The sequence below is a fragment of the Oncorhynchus clarkii genome, chromosome 3 (assembly GCF_045791955.1).
Source record: "Oncorhynchus clarkii lewisi isolate Uvic-CL-2024 chromosome 3, UVic_Ocla_1.0, whole genome shotgun sequence".
Taxonomy (NCBI): Eukaryota; Metazoa; Chordata; class Actinopteri; order Salmoniformes; family Salmonidae; genus Oncorhynchus; species Oncorhynchus clarkii.
Window position 1 is genome coordinate 64,106,447 of NC_092149.1, and position 22,970 is coordinate 64,129,416.

The window sequence follows — 22,970 nt, forward strand, 5'->3', positions numbered from 1 at the left end:
CACACACACACTTTGGGTGAATGGGTATCACCATAGTGACTGCACACACACACAGTACAGGTTCCCTTAGCCATGTCAGAGGTGAAGGATCTCAGTTGCTGGAAGATCACACCTTCCTTTCCTTGAGTACCATATACACAGTAGCTCCCCAGTACTATCAACTCAAGCAGGTGGGGAGGTTTCATCAAAGGATGAAACCATTTCTTGTCACTAAGTGATGGGTGGCTGCTTGCTACTGAACATGTCTTCTTAAGACCCCAGTCTATTTCACGCAAGGTAGAATGTGAAGCAGAATTCCATCAATTCAGAGCCTACTTCAGTGTGATTCCTCTTTCACAGCAGCCTGTCTGTCTGCCGGTCTGTCTGCCTATACAGTGGGGAGAACAAGTATTTAATACACTGCCGATTTTGCAGGTTTTCCAACTTACAAAGCATGTAGAGGTCTGTAATTTTTATCATAGGTACACTTCAACTGTGAGAGACGGAATCTAAAAAATCCAGAAAATCACATTGTATGATATTTAAGTAATTAATTTGCATTTTATTGCATAACATAAGTATTTGATCACCTACCAACCAGTAAGAATTCCGGCTCTCACAGACCTGTTAGTTTTTCTTTAAGAAGCCCTCCTGTTCTCCACTCAGTACCTGTATTAACTGCACCTGTTTGAACTCGTTACCTGTATAAAAGACACCTGTCCACACACTCAATCAAACAGACTCCAACCTCTCCACAATGGCCAAGACCAGAGAGCTGTGTAAGGACGTCAGGGTTAAAATTGTAGACCTGCACAAGGCTGGGATGGGCTACAGGACAATAGGCAAGCAGCTTGGTGAGAAGGCAACAACTGGTGGCGCAATTATTAGAAAATGGAAGAAGTTCAAGATGACGGTCAATCACCCTCGGTCTGGGGCTCCATGCAAGATCTCACCTCGTGGGGCATCAATGATCATGAAGAAGGTGAGGGATCAGCCCAGAACTACACGGCAGGACCTGATCAATGAGGAGTAATGGAGACGGTCATGTGGTCTGATGAGACGAAAATATAGCTTTTTGGTCTAAACTCCACTCGCCGTGTTTGGAGGAAGAAGAAGGATGAGTACAACCCCAAGAACACCATCCCAACCAATAGAAAATCTTTGGAGGGAGCTGAAAGTCCGTATTTCCCAGCGACAGCCCCGAAACGTGAAGGATCTGGAGAAGGTCTGTATGGAGGAGTGGGCCAAAATCCCTGCTGCAGTGTGTGCAAACCTGGTCAAGAACTACAGGAAACGTATGATCTCTGTAATTGCAAACAAAGGTTTCTGTACCAAATATTAAGTTATGCTTTTCTGATGTATCAAATACTTATGTCATGCAATAAAATGCAAATGAATTACTTAAAAATCATACAATGTGATTTTCTGGATTTTTGTTTTAGATTCCGTCTCTCACAGTTGAAGTGTACCTATGATAAAAAATTACAGACCTCTACATGCTTTGTAAGTAGGAAACACTGCCGATTTTGCAGGTTATCAAATACTTGTTCTCCCCACTGTACATACTCTGGACTGGTTTCTCTGCTTCTGTGTGGCAGCTTGGCTTGGAGCAGATGGTCTCTCCTATTTAGTCAGTCTGACTGCCCCACAGCCTCCTCCTCCACCCTCATCTCTCTCATTCACTTCTCCCCCACCCCCCACCCACAATTTCTCTCTCCCCCTCTCCTCTCTTCCACTCACTTCCCTCTGCACACACTCTCCCTTGACCCAGGCACCCCAATCAAAAGAAAAAGGCAGATCATTTAGAGTAAGAGAGAGGATAGGGCCTCACCATGGGGGAATATATAAAGGAACTCATTTATCTTCTTCTCTTTTAGCTTTTGTGGTTTAAGTGTTTACTCTCCTTGAAAATGGAGTTAAAGTTTCTTTTATTTTTTATTTCTTTTTCAAAGTTCTCTGGCTTGGTCTCTTGTTTCATATAGTCATTCCACCGAGTCAATTACAATGAGATTAAGCAAATCATGCATTCATCACCTGTTGCAAGTGAATCTCAGAACCCAGAAAATAAAAATGTACGTGCGCTAGCTCTATTCCATCTAGTTGTGGGGGCAAAAGTGTTGAAGTCTGAGCTAGTGGAAACATCAGATTCAACGGCTCCCCACTACAGAACCACCCACATGTTCTGGTAAAAATCCCTGCCTTCACATCAAGCACCACCTCCACAGAGTCTTTCACGAGAGATTAGTTGCAAGTTAAAGGCTGAAAGTTGTAATCATAATATCATAACCCAGAACCAAATATCACGTGTGCTAGCTTGCTATGTTTAACAGTCTGTTATTAGAGAGACTAAATGTCTCGTGCATTGAACATTAAATAACATGTTATAATGTAAAGACTGACAAGTGTCATGTTGTCATCTGGTTTTCAGGTTTGCCACATTCCCGTGGATGTACCTGCTGTCAGGGGTCTTTAAGGATGCAGAGATGGCCTTCATCAGCTACGTGTGCATCAACCTCTTCATCAGCACCAACACCATCATCTCCACCTCCATCGTCTTCTTCCTGGGACAGCTCAATGAGAATGATGAAGTGAGCAGCACAATGTAGAGATGACTGAAGGAGACATTTTATAACTGGAGCCATGTTGAAAAGATGTTTCCCTGAAAATATATGTAGTTCAGACGTTTGTTCTGATTGCCTTTTTATATCGAAAGGGTTTCTGAGTCCATTACTCTTTAGGTTTGATAAAGCATTGGAGGGGTTTTGAACTTCCCGTCAATATTGTTAAATAATTTAACTAATTCTTTGTTTACCTAGTTGACATCCCATGGACTGAGCACCCCTTCTCTCTCTCTCCCTATATATTTCTCCTTCTCTTTCTCTCTCTCCACAGAGGATACACGAGGTGTACAGAATCCTGTCCTATGTGTTCCTGATCTTCCCCCAGTTTAGTTTTGGGAACGGCCTGATGGAGCTGGCCAGGGTTGATATGCAGGTTCAGATCCTCAGTGTGTATGGAGTGGACGCCTATAAGAACCCCTTCACCATGGACATGCTGGGCTGGATGTTCGTCTCCCTCTTCCTCCAAGGCTTCATTGGCTTCACCCTACGTCTGCTGCTCAACAAGTGGCTCATACGTAAAGTCAGGTGAGTCTGCTGTGGTGATAGAGAACTAAAGCAGATTGGAATGGGCAATGATGATATATGGATGTGGGAGGCATGGTGGGCATGTAGGGCACAATTAAACTGGTCCCAGATCTGTTTTTGCTGTCTTACCAACTCCTATGGCATGGCAATGAACATATGAGTCATTATCAGGCTAGAGGGTCAATGGTGGAAAAGCATAAATTCCTGGTCCCCATATGTTGCTGAGTTCTTCTGTTACTGTTACCCTCATATGCATCTTTTCTCACTCCCTTTCTCCCTCTTCGAGCAAGCCACTTAACCCTAATTTGCTCCAGGGGCACGGTACTACTATGGCGGACTCTGTAAAACATTTAATTGCACCTATCCGTTGTATGTGACAATAAAAAAATATGTATTTATCCCTTCCTCATCCCTCCATCCCTCTCCTCCATAGGAACCTGATCTTCCCCAAGAAGGCAGTGCCTCAGACAGGTAGCCAGGACGAGGATGAGGATGTTGTGGCAGAGTGCCAACGTGTGACCAGCGGAGCGGCTGTTACTGACCTGTTGCAGGTCAACCAGCTGACCAAGGTTTACCATCACCTGGCCAAGAAGGTCCAGGCCGTCAAGAGGCTGTCTGTGGGCATTCCTGCTGGGGAGGTAACCTCAGGCTTCATCTGATTCTGCAGCAATCACATACTTGACAAAGTTTATGAAGTCACTATAAGATTTGCCAATAGGTCACTTTAGGCAAGTCCAAGTCTTAAGTTAAGTCTTTGAGGATGAGTCTAAATTAAGTCTCGTTTGACTTAAGTTTGGTACAGTGGCTGTTTTGGTCCTTGACGTGAGTGTGGTTGTGTGGTTGTGCTGTGCAGTGCTTTGGTCTACTGGGGGTGAACGGTGCAGGGAAGACCACCACTTTTAAGATGCTGACTGGAGACATCAGCCCTACTGAAGGGACAGCACAGATCAAGGACTGGGATGGGTAAGGCTATGGTGTAATATGTGTTACATTACCTTATACAGTGCACTCGGAAAGTATTCAGAACGTTTCACTCTTGCCACATTTTGTTACGTTACAGCCTTATTCTAAAATGTATGAAATAATTGTTTTTACTCACCAACCTACACACAATACCCTATAATGACAAAGCAAAAACCTAGCATAGACTTATAGATGACCTGGAGCCAGTCGGTCTGGCATCCTTGAGATGTTTCTACAACTTGATTGGAGTCTACCTGGGGTAAATTCAATTGGTTGGACATGATTTGGAAAGGCACATACTTGTTTATATAAGGTTCCACAGTTGACAGTGCATGTCAGAGCAAAAACCAAGCCATGAGGTCAAAGGAGTTGTCCGTAGAGCTCCGAGATAGGATTGTGTCAAGGCACAGATCTGAGGAAGGGTACCAAAGCATTTCTGCAGCATTGAAGGTCCCCAAGAACACAGTGGCCCCATCACTGTTAAATGGAAGAAGTTTGGAACCACCAAGACTCTTCCTTGACCTGGCCGCCGGCCAAACTGAGCAATTTGGGGAGAAGGGCCTTGGTCAGGGAGGTGACCAAGAACCCTATGGTCACTCTGACAGAGCTCCAGAGTTCCTCTGTGGCGATGGAAGATCCTTCCAGAAGGACAACCATCTCTAAAGCACTCCACCAATCAGGCCTTTACGGTAGAGTGGCCAGACGGAAGATACTCCTCAATAAAAGGCATATGACAGCCCGTTTGGAGTTTGCCAAAGGGCACCTAAAGGACTCTCAGACCATGAGAAAAAAGATTATCTGGTCTGATGAAACCAAGATGGAACTACTTGGCCTGAATACCAAGCGTCACATATGGAGGAAACCTGGCACCATCCCTATGGTGAAGCATGGTGGTGGCAGCTTCATGCTGTGGGGATGTTTTTCAGAGGCAGGGACGGGAAGACTAGTCAGGATCGAGGGAAAATGAACGGAGAAAAGTACAGAGAGATCCTTGATGAAAACCTGCTCCAGAGAGCTCAGGACCTCATACTGAGGCGAAGTTTCACCTTCCAACAGGACAATGACCCTAAGCACACAGCCAAGACAGTGCAGGAGTGGCTTCGGGACAAGTCTCTGAATGTCCTTGAGTGGCCCAGCCAGAGCCCGGACTTGAACCTGAATGAACATCTCTAGAGAGACCTGGAAATAGCTGTGCAGCGATGTGCCCCATCTAACCTGACAGAGCTTGAGAGGATATGCAGAGAAGAATTGGAGAAACTTCCCTAATACAGGTGTGCCAAGCTTGTCGCATCATACCCAAGAAGACACAAGGCTGTAATCGCTACTGAATACTTTCCTGAATGCACTGTATTTTACAAATATCCATTCATTAATGGATTTGAGCACATGATCCATTTGATTATCCCCTGCAATTATGCTCTTGTGAGATACATTTTTTAAAAGTGAAGTATACTTTTCTCATGTCGCCTGCCTGTATTATTCAGAACCATATCCTGAGAGCATAGGAACCTTTTAACCTCTTTCACTCTTAAATCTCTATCTGCGTACGTGCTTTCAGGAGGATGGTTGACATCATTGACTGCCGTAACGAGGGCATCAACATCGGCTACTGTCCCCAAGTGGACGCTCTGGATGACCTGCTGACAGGGGAGGAGCACATGTACTTCTATGCCCGCATCCGAGGCATCTCCAAGAGCGAGATAGACCGGGTAAGACCTCCCACAGTCCAGAGAGGACTGTTTTCTTTGTGACCGTGTAGAGGGTGGATTATGTCACCTAGGATCTGGGTAACTGTGTTTCTCCCCATTAACATATGGCCCTTCCTTACACCCACAACAATACACTTATCTTTCACCAAAGCACAGAGAACCATTGCAGAACAACGTTAAAATCTGAAAATAAAAGATCCATATCTAGCTAGGTACTGTACTCCTTTCTTCTTTGCTTTACATCAAAGCACGGAGAGCAACATCAACAGAAGAACTTCAGAATCTGAAAATAAAATATTGAAATCTAGCTAGGTACTGAGGTACTCCTTCCTACTTTGCTCTCATCAAAGCATGGAGAACATCAACATAACAGAATAACAAAATAAAAAAAGTTAAGATTGACATCTAGCTTGACACTGTACTCCTTTTGTCCTTTGCTGTCCATCAAAACACAGAGAACAACATCAACAGATCGACTTTAGAATCAGAAAGGATAAAAGTTCCATCACTAGCTATTGTAGTACTAAATGCTGGCACACTCACTATGAGTAAGACCGAGAAACCTAGTGAAGAACCCTTAAAGATACAGTACACCGGGCTGGTATAAAGTTGAATGTAGTTTAGACAGAGCTGAGCTTGGTTACCTCTGTTTTCCAATTAAGGCAGACTGTAGTGGATGTATCAATGGATCCAGATGGATTTTTCTTCCTAGCAGAGAGATCATGCTATGATGAGAGGATCATGTTTGACAGTTCAGCGCAGGCACTGCTCCACCTAATTCATCACTCAGAAAGGTAATCAATCTGTGCATTCATTCTCCAAGGATTATTATGGAGAGTGAGTGTTTCTGATGTTTTCTCTCTCGCTGCAATACTGATGAAGTCTGCACGGAGAACAGTCAAAGATAATGAGATTTTAGATTTTTTTTTCTTCTATCTGACATGTCACAAGAGGCTACAAGTCACATGTGCTCACATTCAAAGCATTTTCAAAGAAACTGAATCATATTTACAGAGAATAATACATATACATGATGACCCAGATCTGCTTACAAAGGCAGAAAGCTAGCATCCTTTGACTGTGTGGGTTTTTGAGGATGTCTAGCATCTATCAAGGGCTCCCTCTACCACCCTCTCTCTCCCCTTCCTCCCCACGCTCTCGCTCGCTCAACCTCCATCTCCTCTCCCCTCCTCCCTCTCCATCCTTTCATTTTGGACACATCAGCCCCATTACACTGATAGGCTCTGACAACCTCAATGATGTCACCAATAGATACAAACAGCCAATCAGACACAGAAATGATGCGGATGACTCGCCATAATCTCCATTATACCAGAGCCTTACAAGGGCTCTGGCCATTACTGCTGTCGTTACCATTCTCTGTTCCATTCAGGGTGATGACAAAAATGGCTTTAATGTCCACAACAACAGTGGCTGCTAGTCTTAGGTAATTCACACAAATAGGTAGAGGGGGGAGGGAGAGAAAGAGAGAGAGACAACAATGGCTTTAATGACCATAACAACAGTGGTTATAGTCTTAAGATAATTCACAGGGAAAGGTTGGTTTATATATAGCCTCCCTCCTCTGTAATGCTCTTCATCAGACAGTCATAACTTGAGGTAATTAGACCAAGGCCTAATGCCTTAATGGGGTTGTTTCATATTTACATGGTTTAGCCACTATTTATTTAGGGGAAACATTATAGCTCGGTTTTAAAGGCCACCTGAAGAGAGAATAAAATAGCACTTTTAAACTAAATGTTAGTACACTTACTGTTAGTACAATCTAGGAGAACGAACATACTTTTGAACTAACTGTTAGATATTTTCTTATCAACGTTTTAGCTAGATAATCATTCAAAATTCACATTTGTTTGATGTTGTGTCTTTATCCATGGAACACATATGTTATAAAGCTGTTTATTATACGAAGTTAATCGAAGTATACCTGGGGTGGACCAGAGAGATTTTTCAGGACCTAAAGAGTGTGGAGGCGTTCTATATCTTTGCTCAGGACTATTAACCAGGAATGCAAAAGACAATCATGTGTAAATGTTGTCGACCTATGGGAAAATAGCTCATGCTTAAGATTGCTGTAAAGGAGCCTTAGTGTAGAATGAATATAAAACAGTTGCATTTAGAGCAGCTCCACTGTCTAGGGTTTTTATGGTGCGTGTAATATGGATTATTTTAAATGCAACAAAAAGTCTAGCATACTGTTAATGTCTTTGATGCACACATAGACAATTCAATGTGTTGTTGCTCTCAGTCAATGTCAATTTCTTATTAGTCAACTCGAGCTTATAGCTTGTTTGGTTTAAATTGGTAAATTGCAAGCAGACTATGTTCTTCCTCAGACTGGTTTAAGCTTGCAAATGTACATAGGTAGAGAAGACAGGTAATATAGCACACAAAACAACCAAACCCACCCTTGATTGCCAAATGTCATTAAATATGCATGGCGGAACATTCAAACTAGATATTCATCTGGGTAATAGGTATTTAACTGCTTTTTAACCCAAAATGATCTCTTTAACTAGGCAGAAGACACTTTTACATTTCTAACCAAAAAGTAAAGTATCCTATTCTTCTTAACATTTCTCCATAATAGGTTTACAGTATATCTGTAAGTCTTCAAGTAATAGCCCAGGAGTTTATTTGCTTCAATCACTGAAAACAACCAGTGCTTAGTAGAAAGAGGCTTCTATTTGAGCCAGGCATTTATTTCCTCAATGCACACAGGTTTTTCTCAATAAAATGTTCAAAAGGATACCACACTGTTAATTGTGACCAATATGGCCAGTATAAACATTATAATAACAAATCAATTGCAGATCAGACTTGCAAAGACTAGGCTGCCTATCATACACCCCCCGATTTTGCACTTAAGCATCATTCTCTGACTCGTTGAGCCTTGTATCCCACGTAGTTGAGCCGTCCATGTCCAACCACACTGCTGTGCCATCCATGGCCATGATGTTGCTTTCCTTTATCTTATTTTGCACAGTATTTACAGTACTCACTGAAGTTCACTCCGAAACAATTCATTTAGGCACAGGTTTATTTGAAACATTTATTTGCTGAAATGTGTGCTGATTCTCAGCTTGCAAACAAGGGACAGGAGGCTATTTGAGATTGCATTTGAAGTTTTACAGTACGTAACTGGTCTCTGTTTTTAACCCAAAATCATCTTTAGAAAAATGTCAGTTTCTCACAAACTGGAAAATAAAGTATGTATTCTTCTTTCCTCCATAATAGGTATATACGTAACTGGACTTTTTCTTTTTTAACCCAATCTGGTTTCTCTTGTTGTTTTCCCCTCCCAGGTGGTCAATTACCTACTGAAGAAGCTGGAGCTGGGGTACCATAGACACACCATCAGTGACAGTTACAGCTGTGGAACCCGTAGGAAGCTCTCCACTGCCCTGGCACTCATAGGACACCCAAATATACTGCTGCTGGTGAGGACATGTACACACACACACACACACACACACACACACACACACACACACACACACACACACACACACACACACACACACACACACACACACACACACACACAGATAAGGCTGCTGGTGAGCAGTCTGAGGACCCATCCGAGAGCAACACCCATTCATCAATCTGTCAAATTAACAGTGTGACATCATCATACCTACTGCTAACACAATGTTGCAGATACTCATCTCATCCCTGTATGATGTCCATTTTAGGAAATCCTCAGAAATGTGTTTATTACATTTTTTATTCATATTTTTTATTTCAGGGGGTGCTGCAGCACCCTCAGCACCCCTATTTCCTGTGGCTTAGGCCTCATACTGAAGCAAACATATTGCTGCTGCTCCTCCGGTGAAAGCCTTATCTCAGTCCTATACAGTATATGGTGTCCATATTAGGACATCTTCAGACAGACATCAGTGTCTTACCTCACCTTTACATAAGTCAAGTTTGACCACTACACGGGTCAAGCACCAGGCATTCACTCCTCCCTATTCCATCTCACTTGAACTCACCTCTCTCCTCTTTTCATCTGTCCCTCTCTCCTCAGGATGAGCCTACCTCAGGTATGGACCCTCGCTCCAAACGTCACCTGTGGAAGATCATCTCAGAGGAAGTCAAGGGGAAGTGTGCTGTAGTTCTCACCTCTCACAGGTAAACGTCCCTACCTCTCCAACGCCTCTACAATCGCATTACCTTTTTTTTAAGATACTGTCTGTCTTTTACACAATTTTTTTTAGAAAGTTTCTTTAAGTAATAGCCCAGGAGTGATCATAAAATTAGGGAAGGTACTGGGTTTCTGTGAAGCTACGCAGTATACTGTATGAGTTATATAATTAAGCAGTAAGGCCCGAGGGGGTGTGGTATATGGTCAATATACCACAGCAAAGGGCTGTTCTAATGCACGACACAATGCAGAGTTCCTGGATACAACCCTTAGCTGTGGTATATTTGCCATATATCACAAACCCCCGAGGTGACATATTGCTATTATAAACTGGTTACCATTGTAATTAGAAAAGTAAAAATACATGTTTGGCATACCTGTGGTATATGGTCTGATATACCACAGCTTTCAGCCAATCGGCGTTCAGGGTTTGAACCACCCAGTTTATAATAATAATAATTAATCTCCCATCATAAGGACAACAATGGAAATACGTCTCTGACTTCCTTGTCTCATCCTCAGTGATTTTATGTGTTTTTTATTTGTGTTTTAAAATGGTCAACTAAACTCAAATGTGTGTGTGCTTGTTGTAGTATATGTTGTATATTCTGATAGATAATGGCTCATTTTCCCTCTATAACTTCTACTGTGTTTGTGTGTGTTCCAGTATGGAGGAGTGCGAGGCTCTTTGCACCCGTCTGGCCATCATGGTGAAGGGTCAGTTCAGGTGTCTGGGCTCCCTGCAGCACATCAAGAACAGGTCAGTGGCCTCTCGTCCTTCCCTCTCCTCCACCTCTCCTTCCTCTCTCATCCCCTCTCAGCTAGTCATTAGTCACCTCTGGTCCTCTGCTGCTCTCCTCCTATTGTTTTCTCACTGATCTGTTGTTCTCTGTACCAGAGCCTATGCTGGGCTGGTTGCAGGTTTTTTGTTGTGTTGCCTTGCAAACTTCTATAACAGTAATTGTTTGGCATTACAACAGCCAAAGGAGATTTGGGATCCACATATTCCTATTGTTCTCTGACTCATCATTTATTCCCTGTATCGTACACCTAGCCTGGTCCCAGATCTGCTTGTGCTGCCTTGCCAACTCATATGATCATTGTTTGGCATGAAAACGGCCATAGGAGTTGGCAAGACAGTGCAAACAGATCTAGGACCAGGCTATTCCCATTGTTCTCTGACTGATCTGACGTTTGTTTCCTGTACTCTAGGCTAGCTTGTTCCCAGATCTGTTTGTGTTGTATAGCCAACTACTGCACAATGACAACTCAAACAGATCTGGGACCAGGCTAACTGTATGCTAGGCTGTAGCTTGTAGACAAATATTAGTGTTGAACCGTGACTATTGGACCTAGGCCTTCGGTGGGGGTAAAAAATCTTCCAACACATTGTACCAAACTCAAAAATCAAGGAAGTAACAGAAACATAGCAGCACTTAATGCACCCAACTGAATCAAACAGACCTGAGGCTGAGCCACGTTTCGGGATGCCACTCACACAGACAGCCCCAGCATGGATAATGCTACTAGCAACAACAACCTAACTGCTTACACAACCTATGGTAGCCTAATGCTATCGCTATCATACTATCACCAAAAGCGACAACAGTGACATATCAAAGAATGTGAGTGTGACAGGCTGGTGATGCTGTAAGGACAGTGACTGTACTTTTTGTAAAAGACATTGCTAAGGCTGATAGAAAGACAGCAGTCACACATAGCATGATGTTAAAGAATAAGCAGTACATTCACTCAGACATAATAAGCCAGTAGGTCTCAATCATAAAACAAAAACCCAACCATTAGGCTAAGCATTTCCCAGTCAAAATGTACAAGTCTTATTTCTCATTGAAAACATTTTTTTCACATTCAGTACACAAAGTAACCAGTTATCTTAAAGAATCATCAAGGAGCCCACACACTCCAACCACAAGCTGTTCACTCCCTTACCATCGGGCAGACGGTATCAGAACATGAGGTCTGATACCAACAGGCTCAGAGACAGTTTTCTGACATCACAGATTCTCATCAGACTAACTGCTCGAATACTCTACTCCTTGAAGTTTGCAGTTGTGTCTAAACACTATTTAGCAAAATATATATATGTTTTACCCTTTAGTGTATGTACTTTACTGTATTTATAATTTGGATACAGATTTTCAACAGTAAAAGTAAAAAAATCTCTGGAGGACGTCTTTAACTTCTTGTTGATCTTGTTAATCTTGAAAAGGGCAAAGCTAACAAATTAGCAACAACATCCTCTTCGATAACACCTGCTGCAGCTGCTGCACACTATCCTACAACAAAAGCTAAACTCAGCAAAAAAAGAAACATCCCTTTTTCAGGACCCTGTCTTTAAAAGATCATTTGTAAAAATCCAAATAACTTCACAGATCTTTATTGTAAAGGGTTTAAACACGGTTTCCCATGCTTGTTCAATGAACCATAAACAATTCATGAACATGCACCTGTGGAACGGTCGTTAAGACACTAACCGCTTACAGACTGTAGGTAATTAAGGTCACAGTTATGAAAACTTAGGACACTAAAAAGGCCTCTCTACTGACTCTGAAAAACACCAAAAGAAAGATGCCCAGGGTCCCTGCTCATCTGCGTGAATGTGCCTTAGGCATGTTGCAAGGAGGCATGAGGACTGCAGATGTGGCCAGGGCAATAAATTGCAATGTCCATACTGTGAGACGCCTAAGACAGCGTTACAGGGAGACAGGACGGACAGCTGATCATCCTTGCAATGGCAGACCGCGTGTAATAACACCTGCACAGGATCGGTACATCCGAACATCACACCTGTGGAACAGGTACAGGATGGCAACATTAACTGCCCGAGTTACACCAGGAACGCACAATCCCTCCATCAGTGCTCAGACTGTCCGCAATAGGCTGAGAGGCTGGACTGAGGGCTTGTAGGCCTGTTGTAAGGCAGGTCCTCACCAGACATCACCAGCAACAACGTCGCCTATGGGCACAAACCCATCATCACTGGACCAGACAGGACTGGTAAAAGGTGCTCTTCACTGACGAGTCGTGGTTTTGTCTAACCAGGGGTGATGGTCAGATTCGCGTTTATCGTCGAAGGAATGAGCGTTACACCGAGGCCTGTACTCTGGAGTGGGATCGATTTGGAGGTGGAGGGTCCGTCATGGTCTGGGGCGGTGTGTCACAGCATCATCAGATTGAACTTGTTGTCATTGCAGGCAATCTCAACGCTGTGCGTTACAGGGAAGATATCCTCCTCCCTCATTTGGTACCCTTCATGCAGGCTCATCCTGACATGACCCTCCAGCATGACAATGCCACCAGCCATACTGCTCGTTCTGTGCGTGATTTCCTGCAAGACAGGAATGTCAGTGTTCTGCCATGGCCAGCGAAGAGCCCGGATCTCAATCCCATTGTGCACGTCTGGGACCTATTGGATCGGAGGGTGAGGGCTAGGGCCATTCCCCCCAGAAATGTCCATGAACTTGCAGATGCCTTGGTGGAAGAGTGGGGTAACATCTCACAGCGAACTGGTAAATCTGGTACAGTCCATGAGGAGGAGATGCACTGCAGTACTGACTGTTACTTTTGATTTTGACCCCCCCTTTGTTCAGGGACACATTATTCAATTTCTGTTAGTCAGGTCTGTGGAAATTGTTCAGTTTATGTCTCAGTTGTTGAATCTTGTTAAGTTTGCTGAAAATAAACGCAGTTGACGGTGAGAGAACTACTGCTCGCTATTGCGCAGTGACATATAGTTGATTCCACTGTCACTCCAAAATTCTGCCCTAATACAGTTGTATGGCAGGTTTCTGAGGGCCTAGCCAATGGCTGACTTAACTAATGGCAGATTTATGTCCCTAGAGACCACCAAAGAAAAATTCTGATTGGATTTTTTTCTCTTCGGTGTTAACCCTTTCCTTTCCAACACAAACTGAAGAGATTAAATCAGAATACAATTGAAAATAGGAAAATAGTTAGAATATAATTTAAATATTATTGAAAAGATTAAATAGAAATTAAAAGTAAATGTATATTTTAAAACTACAACAAATATTTTAGAAATCCTTAGGCCTTCTCTGAAGTCGTAGAACAATAGACAATAACTCTGATTGGTAATAAAATAGTCAACATTTCTTCGTGATGATGTGTGTTTCTCTCAGGTTTGGCAGCGGCTTCACGGTGAAGATGTACCTGGCTGTGTCTTCCTGTGACGTGGAGGTCATCACCAATTTCATGCAGTGCCACTTCCCCAGCACGTACCTCAAGGTAAGATACCTGGGACAGTCTGGTCTGGAGGACTGAATGAATGAACTGTACTGATCCCCAGAGGGGAAATCTGATTTGTGCCAGTATAAAATACATTACTATAAAATTCCCACAAAGCACATTCACACACACTGCACCATAATGGCAAAACCCAGTAACTACGAATTTGGTCAAAAATCTTTGACCTGTTGTTACGGTCAGGTATATTATCTGATTAATGTTGTATTTAATTTCCTGACACAAGAACAAGCCAGTTGATCAGAAATGGTTGTCTGTCAAGATTTATTTAAAAAAATATATATATATTTCACCTTTATTTAACCAGGTAGGCTAGTTGAGAACAAGTTCTCATTTGCAACTGCGACCTGGCCACGATAAAGCATAGCAGTGTGAACAGACAACACAGAGTTACACATGGAGTAAACAATTAACAAGTCAGTAACACAGTAGAAAAAAAGGGGAGTCTATATACATTGTGTGCAAAAGGCATGAGGAGGTAGGCGAATAATTACAATTTTGCAGATTAACAACACTGGAGTGATAAATGATCAGATGGTCATGTACAGGTGTATTGGTATTGGTATATTGGTGTGCAAAAGAGCAGAAAAGTAAATAAATAAAAACAGTATGGGGATGAGGTAGGTAAAAATGGGTGGGCTGTTTACCGGTAGACTATGTACAGCTGCAGCGCTCGGTTAGCTGCTCAGATAGCAGATGTTTGAAGTTGGTGAGGGATAGAAAAATACTTTGAAGTCAGATTTAGCAGTAACAAAAAATGTAGTTCATGCGGTTTGCCTTTGTACTGTAGAACAGCACAGTTTATGACATGTGGCACCTGATTGTTTGAGATGTGCCCTAATGTCTCCTCCTCCCAGGACCAGCACTCTTCCATGGTGGAGTATCATGTGCCTGTGGCACCTGGAGGTGTGGCGGACATCTTTGACCAGCTGGAGTCTAACAAGGCCACTCTGCAGATCAAGCACTTCTCTGTCAGCCAGACTACCCTGGATGAGGTGAGAGAGAGGGGGATGGTCCGAAAGAGTGAGGGAAGGATGGTGGAGGGTGTGGGGTGGAAGGGAGAGAGAGGGACACGGAGAGAAAGGCAGATGGAGAGAGTGAGTGATGGGGTGTGAGAATGAGAGAGAAAAAGAAAGAGAGAAACCGAGGGGGGGAGTCTGTTGGAGGGAGAGAGAGACCTAACAGACTTAAAAGGCCATTATGTCTTCACACTTCAAAAATCAAGGTGCAAAGAGAGGTTTTGAAACCTATTCAGAGTAACTGTACAACCAACACTCTTAGAAAAACAGGTTCTAAAAGGGTTCTTTGGTTGTCCCCTTTTTAGATCCAGGTAGAATAATTTTGGGTTCCATGTAGAACTCTCTGTGAAAAGTATGTAAAGCAGTCAGAACAACCAACCCAGTCACTGATCCTGTTGAATCATTCATTCCCCTCCAGGTCTTCATCAACTTTGCAATGGGGAAGGTTGGCATCGAGACTATCTCAATCCACAGCGACGAATATTCCGAAGCAGACAGCATCAGCCTCGAATCCATCGCGGCTTCAGATACATAGCTCATCTTGTTCACAATGCATCTATTTGAAGACACAAACTGTGAAGGAAGAAGAGCAACATTCACACTAGATATAAATTAATAAACAGATCTAAGTTTTAATAATAATGTAAAATGTAAATCAACCTGCAATCACTTTACTTAATTTTAATCTTGTAATTTTGCTTTGGTACTCTTCTCAGTTTCACTTTTATACCTTATGAAGGATAACTTATGAAGTCACTTTGTTGCCACTTTGGACTGTTAAATTGAACAGGGTGTGTCTCTTTGTTTCATCAGGTAATGAGATTCATAGAGATGTGAACATGCTTCTATCATGTTTCTTCACTATTGTGTCAAAATCCCAAAAATGTAATGGCCTTCCTTCCTCACTTGTAGGTTATAACCAATGAACAAAAGTGCAATTATCTGTTTACTTGTCATTAACAAAATATATATTAATGGAAATCGTGCCTTAAGATCAAATACATTGTATTGTCATGTTATTACCATTGCAAATCTGAGTACTGTGGTGGAGTCACTGCTCTTTAGCAATAGTTGTAACCTTAGAGAGACAAGCATTCTCCACTTTTATCACTCTGTATTCCATTGGTGAAACTCACATCTTTTGTTGTTTCAATTCTATTGATTTGGCCCATTGGTTAGAATTATATATATATTTTTTAAATGTAGCCTACTACCTAGTATATCTGCAGAGGTTCTCATACTTATGGTGACAATATTATAATCAATACCAAACTTTTTGGCATCCTTAACACTTCCTCTAATGGCATATCTCAATATTGTATTGTTCACTTTCTTCCTAATGCACAGATCCACATGGATATGAATGTACTGAACTTATTTTTTACATTTAATAAAGCTATTATATGATAGCACACACAGTGTTGCTTATTATAACAGTGCGTCATGAAACATGCCCTATCTATTGCATTTCACCATGTGCAAGAAAATGACCCTCCTCCTAAAGATTGTTGTTAGCTACCTTCATCATAATTCATTGTCTATTCATGCTATGAAAAATAAATGATGTCACGTACAGTGGGGAGAACATGTATTTGATACACTGCCAATTGGTGAAACTCACATCCCCAGCCGCGCCCTCAGAGCATGCGCAGACCAGCTGGCTGGTGTGTTTACGGACATATTCAATCAATTCCTATCCCAGTCTGTTGTTCCCACATGCTTCAAGAGGGCCACCATTGTTCCTGTTCCCAAGAAAGCTAAGGTAACTGAGCTAAACGACTACCGCCCCGTAGCACTCACTTCCGTCATCATGAAGTGCTTTGAGAGACTAGTCAAGGACCATATCACCTCCACCCTACCTGACACCCTAGACACACTCCAATTTGCTTACCGCCCAAATAGGTCCACAGACGATGCAATCTCAACCACACTGCACACTGCCCTAACCCATCTGGACAAGAGGAATACCTATGTGAGAATGCTGTTCATCGACTACAGCTCGGCATTTAACACCATAGTGCCCTCCAAGCTCGAGACCCTGGGTCTCGACCCCGCCCTGTGCAACTGGGTACTGGACTTCCTGACGGGCCGCCCCCAGGTGGTGAGGGTAGACAACAACATCTCCACCCCGCTGATCCTCAACACTGGGGCCCCACAAGGGTGCGTTCTGAGCTCTCTCCTGTACTCCCTGTTCACCCACGATTGCGTGGCCACGCACGCCTCCAACTCAATCATCAAGTTTGCGGACGACACAACAGTGGTAGGCTTGATTACCAACAACGACGAGACGGCCTACAGGGAGGAGGTGAGGGCCCTCGGAGTGTGGTGTCAGGAAAATAACCTCACACTCAACATCAACTAAACTAAGGAGATGATTGTGGACTTCAGGAAACAGCAGAGGGAACACCCCCCTATCCACATCGATGGAACAGTAGTGTAGAGGGTAGTAAGCTTTAAGTTCCTCGGCGTCAACTGCTCCGCCCACAACCGTAAGGCTCTCCAGAGGGTAGTGAGGTCTGCACAACGCATCACCGGGGGCAAACTACCTGCCCTCCAGGACACCTACACCACCCGATGTCACAGGAAGGCCATAAAGATCATCAAGGACAACAACCACCCGAGCCACTGCCTGTTCACCCCGCTATCATCCAGAAGGCGAGGTCAGTACAGGTGCATCAAAGCTGGGACCGAGAGACTGAAAAACAGCTTCTATCTCAAGGCCATCAGACTGTTAAACAGCCACCACTAACATTGAGTGGCTGCTGCCAGCACACTGACTCAACTCCAGCCACTTTAATAATGGGAATTGATGGGAAATGATGTAAAATATATCACTAGCCACTTTAAACAATGCTACCTAATATAATGTTTACATACCCTACATTATTCATCTCATATGTATATGTATATACTGTACTCTATATCATCTACTGCATCTTTATGTAATACATGTATCACTAGCCACTTTAACTATGCCACTTTGTTTACATACTCATCTCATATGTCTATACTGCACTCAATACCATCTACTGTATCTTGCCTATGCCGCTCTGTACCATCACTCATTCATATATCTTTATGTACATATTCTTTATCCCCTTACACTTGTGTGTATAAGGTAGTAGTTTTGGAATTGTTAGCTAGATTACTTGTTGGTTATTACTGCATTGTCGGAACTAGAAGCACAAGCATTTCGCTACACTCGCATTAACATCTGCTAACCATGTGTATGTGACAAATAAAAATTTGATTTGATTTGATTTGAATTTTGCAGGTTATTAATTACTTAAAAATCATACAATGTGATTTTCTGGATTTTTGTTTTAGATTCCGTCTCTCACAGTTGAAGTGTACCTATGATAAAACATTACAGACCTCTACATGCTTTGTAAGTAGGAAAACCTGCAAAATCGGCAGTGTATCAAATACTTGTTTTCCCCATTGTATATGCTAATATGGCTAAAATCCGTTAGCGAACCAACAACTGTAACAATGTATTTGAGAGACAAGTGCTCATTGTGCAAATGTATTTATGTTTTCAATAAACATTGGAGAGGAAATATGGTTTGTGTGTTGTCAACAATCTAAGCCAGCCTCGTCTGTTTCGCCCCATTGTTGCGCACTTGTCTGTTTTGTGGCTAAACAACAAACCTGTCTATAGCCGTGCATAGGCCTAGCATACATTTGCTTTCTATGGGGACAGGCTATGCTGTGTTGCCAACAATTTTTCAGTGAGATCCGCAATTGGCTCCTTGACTTGTCACTAGACGTCACATCAACAAATTGCCTTGCTGCAGCACGGCTGCGATCCCCACATAATTTTTTCCCCCTTTTCCACCTTCACATCCCCTCCCCGTTTGCTTCTCTGCCTGTGTGTGCTGTGACTTATGTTATACAGCTTCTCCCACTTCTCCCACTCTCTTTGCAGCAGAATAGAGTCGGAAAAGTTGCTAAATGCAGGGGCAGACTGGGACAAAAATGAAACCCTGGCATTTCAACCACAGTAGCTCACATCATCATAATTAACAGTAAGGGTTGAATACTATTAAATATATTATAAATATCAACAAACTGACAGTACAGTTGAAGTCGGAAGTTTACATACACTTACAGTGCCTTGCGAAAGTATTCGGCCCCCTTGAACTTTGCGACCTTTTGCCCATTTCAGGCTTCAAACATAAAGATATAAAACTGTATTTTTTTGTGAAGAATCAACAACAAGTGGGACACAATCATGAAGTGGAACGACATTTATTGGATATTTCAAACTTTTTTAACAAATCAAAAACTGAAAAATTGGGCGTGCAAAATTATTCAGCCCCCTTAAGTTAATACTTTGTAGCGCCACCTTTTGCTGCGATTACAGCTGTAAGTCGCTTGGGGTATGTCTCTATCAGTTTTGCACATCGAGAGACTGAAATCTTTTCCCATTCCTCAAAACAGCTCGAGCTCAGTGAGGTTGGATGGAGAGCATTTGTGAACAGCAGTTTTCAGTTCTTTCCACAGATTCTCGATTGGATTCAGGTCTGGACTTTGACTTGGCCATTCTAACACCTGGATATGTTTATTTTTGAACCATTCCATTGTAGATGTTGCTTTATGTTTTGGATCATTGTCTTGTTGGAAGACAAATCTCCATCCCAGTCTCAGGTCTTTTGCAGGTTTTCTTCCAGAATGGTCTTGTATTTGGCTCCATCCATCTTCCCATCAATTTTAACCATCTTCCCTGTCCCTGCTGAAGAAAAGCAGGCCCAAACCATGATGCTGCCACCACCATGTTTGACAGTGGGGATGGTGTGTTCAGGGTGATGAGCTGTGTTGCTTTTACGCCAAACATAACGTTTTGCATTGTTGCCAAAAAGTTCAATTTTGGTTTCATCTGACCAGAGCACCTTCTTCCACATGTTTGGTGTGTCTCCCAGGTGGCTTGTGGCAAACTTTAAACAACACTTTTTATGGATATCTTTAAGAAATGGCTTTCTTCTTGCCACTCTTCCATAAAGGCCAGATTTGTGCAATATACGACTGATTGTTGTCCTATGGACAGAGTCTCCCACCTCAGCTGTAGATCTCTGCAGTTCATCCAGAGTGATCATGGGCCTCTTGGCTGCATCTCTGATCAGTCTTCTCCTTGTATGAGCTGAAAGTTTAGAGGGATGGCCAGGTCTTGGTAGATTTGCAGTGGTCTGATACTCCTTCCATTTCAATATTATCGCTTGCACAGTGCTCCTTGGGATGTTTAAAGCTTGGGAAATATTTTTGTATCCAAATCCGGCTTTAAACTTCTTCACAACAGTATCTCGGACCTGCCTGGTGTGTTCCTTGTTCTTCATGATGCTCTCTGCGCTTTTAACGGACCTCTGAGACTATCACAGTGCAGGTGCATTTATACGGAGACTTGATTACACACAGGTGGATTGTATTTATCATCATTAGTCATTTAGGTCAACATTGGATCATTCAGAGATCCTCACTGAACTTCTGGAGAGAGTTTGCTGCACTGAAAGTAAAGGGGCTGAAAAATTTTGCACGCCCAATTTTTCAGTTTTTGATTTGTTAAAACAGTTTGAAATATCCAATAAATGTCGTTCCACTTCATGATTGTGTCCCACTTGTTGTTGATTCTTCACAAAAAAATACAGTTTTATATATTTATGTTTGAAGCCTGAAATGTGGCAAAAGGTCGCAAAGTTCAAGGGGGCTGAATACTTTCGCAAGGCACTGTATGTTGGAGTCATTAAAACTCGTTTTTTCAACCACTCCACAAATTTCTTATTAAAACTTCTTATGGCTAGGTGTTCCGCTAGCAGAACCCCTCTACAACATTCCGCTGAAAAGGCAGCGCGCGAAATTCAAAAATATTTTTGTGAAATATGGAACTTTCATACATTCACAAGTGCAATACACCAAATTAAAGCTTAACTTCTTGTTAATCTACCCATCGTGTCCGATTTCAAAAAGGCTTTACAGCGATAGCACAACATATGATTATGTTAGGTCAGAGCCTAGTCACATAAACACACACAGCCATTTCCAGCCAAAGAGAGGAGTCACAAAAAGCAGAAATAGAGATCAAATTAATCACTAACCTTTGATGAACTTCATCAGATGGCACTCATAGGACTTCATGTTACACAATACATGTATGTTTTGTTTGATAAAGTTCATATTTATATCCAAAAATCTCAGTTTACATTAGCGCGTTATTGTTCAGTAATGTTGTGCCTCGAAAACATCCGGCGAATTTGCAGAGAGCCACATCAGTTTACAGAAATAGTCATCATAAACTTTAATATAAGATACAAGTGTTATCCACAGAATTAGAGATATACTTCTCCTTGACGCAACCACTGTGTCAGATTTCAAAAAAACTTTATGGAAAAAGCAAACCATGCAATAATCTGAGTACAGCGCTCAGACAACAAAACAAGCCATACAGATATCCGCCATATTGTGGAGTCAACAGAAGTCAGAAATATCGCTATAAATATTCACTTACCTTTGATGATCTTCATCAGAATGCACTCCCAGGAATCCCAGTTCCACAATAAATGTTTGATTTGTTCAATAAAGTCCATCATTTATGTCCAAATACCTCCTTTTGTTGGCGCGTTCAGTTCACAAATCCAAACTCACGAGGCGTCCAGGCGAAAGTTCAGAAGAAAAGTCATATTCGTAGAAACATGTCAAACGAAGTATAGAATCAATCTTTAGGATGTTTTTATCATAAATTTTCAATAATGTTCCAACCGGAGAATTAATTTGTCTTTAGAAATGCAATGGAACGCAAGCTAACTCTCACGTGAGCGCGCGTGATCAGCTCATGCCACTCTGGCAGACATCTGACTCATTCAGCTCCCATTCCCCCCTCCTTCCCAGTAGAAGCATCAAACAAGGTTCTAAAGACTGTTGACATCTAGTGGAAGCCTTAGGAAGTGCAATATGCCCCCATAGACACTGTATATTGGACAGGCAATGAGTTGAAAAACTACAAACCTCAGATTTCCCACTACCTGGTTGGATTTTTCTCAGGTTTTCGCCTGCCATATGAGTTCTGTTATAATCACAGACATCATTCAAACCGTTTTAGAAACTTCAGAGTGTTTTCTATCCAAATGTACTAATAATATGCTTATATTAGCAACTGGGCCTGAGAAGCAGACAGTTTACTCTGGGCACGCTTTTTACCCAAATGTGAAAATGCTGCCCCCTATAAAACTATAGTTTTGACAAGCCGGTTACGACATCTACTTTGTGCATGACACAAGTAATTTTTCCAACAATAATTATTTCACTTATAATTCACTGTATCACAATTCCAGTGGGTCAGAAGTTTACATGCACTAAGTTTACTGTGCCTTTAAACAGCTTGGAAATTCAAAAAATTATGTCATGGCTTTAGAAGCTTCTGTTGGGTAATTGACATCATTTGAGTCAATTGGAGATGTACCTGTGGATGTATTCAATCTCAGTGCCTCTTTGATTGACATCATGGGAAAATCAAAAGAAATCAGCCAAGACCTCAGAAAAAGAAATTGTAGATATCCTCAAGTCTGGTTCATCCTTGGGAGCAATTTCCAAACACCTGAAGGTACCACGTTCATCTGTACAAACAATAGTACGCAAGTATAAACACCTTGGGACCACACAGCAGTCGTACCGCTCAGGAAGGAGACGCGTTCTGTCACCTAGAGATGAACGT

At 42.3% G+C, this 22,970-nt stretch overlaps 1 protein-coding gene across 1 annotated transcript in view; it reads left to right on the forward strand.

Annotated features, from left to right (window-relative positions):
• The window catches only part of LOC139401215 (ATP-binding cassette, sub-family A (ABC1), member 12), a 60,256-nt gene extending 43,576 nt beyond the window's left edge, over positions 1-16,680 (forward strand). The window contains exons 49-59 of the mRNA XM_071145611.1: positions 2,408-2,567; positions 2,872-3,125; positions 3,559-3,763; positions 3,979-4,088; positions 5,647-5,797; positions 9,124-9,258; positions 9,849-9,952; positions 10,633-10,725; positions 14,126-14,231; positions 15,107-15,244; positions 15,687-16,680. Of these exons, the coding sequence (XP_071001712.1) occupies positions 2,408-2,567; positions 2,872-3,125; positions 3,559-3,763; positions 3,979-4,088; positions 5,647-5,797; positions 9,124-9,258; positions 9,849-9,952; positions 10,633-10,725; positions 14,126-14,231; positions 15,107-15,244; positions 15,687-15,803 (1,573 nt within the window). The 3' untranslated portion in view covers positions 15,804-16,680. The remainder of the gene's footprint in view (positions 1-2,407; positions 2,568-2,871; positions 3,126-3,558; positions 3,764-3,978; positions 4,089-5,646; positions 5,798-9,123; positions 9,259-9,848; positions 9,953-10,632; positions 10,726-14,125; positions 14,232-15,106; positions 15,245-15,686) is intronic.
• The last annotated feature ends 6,290 nt before the right edge of the window (positions 16,681-22,970 follow it).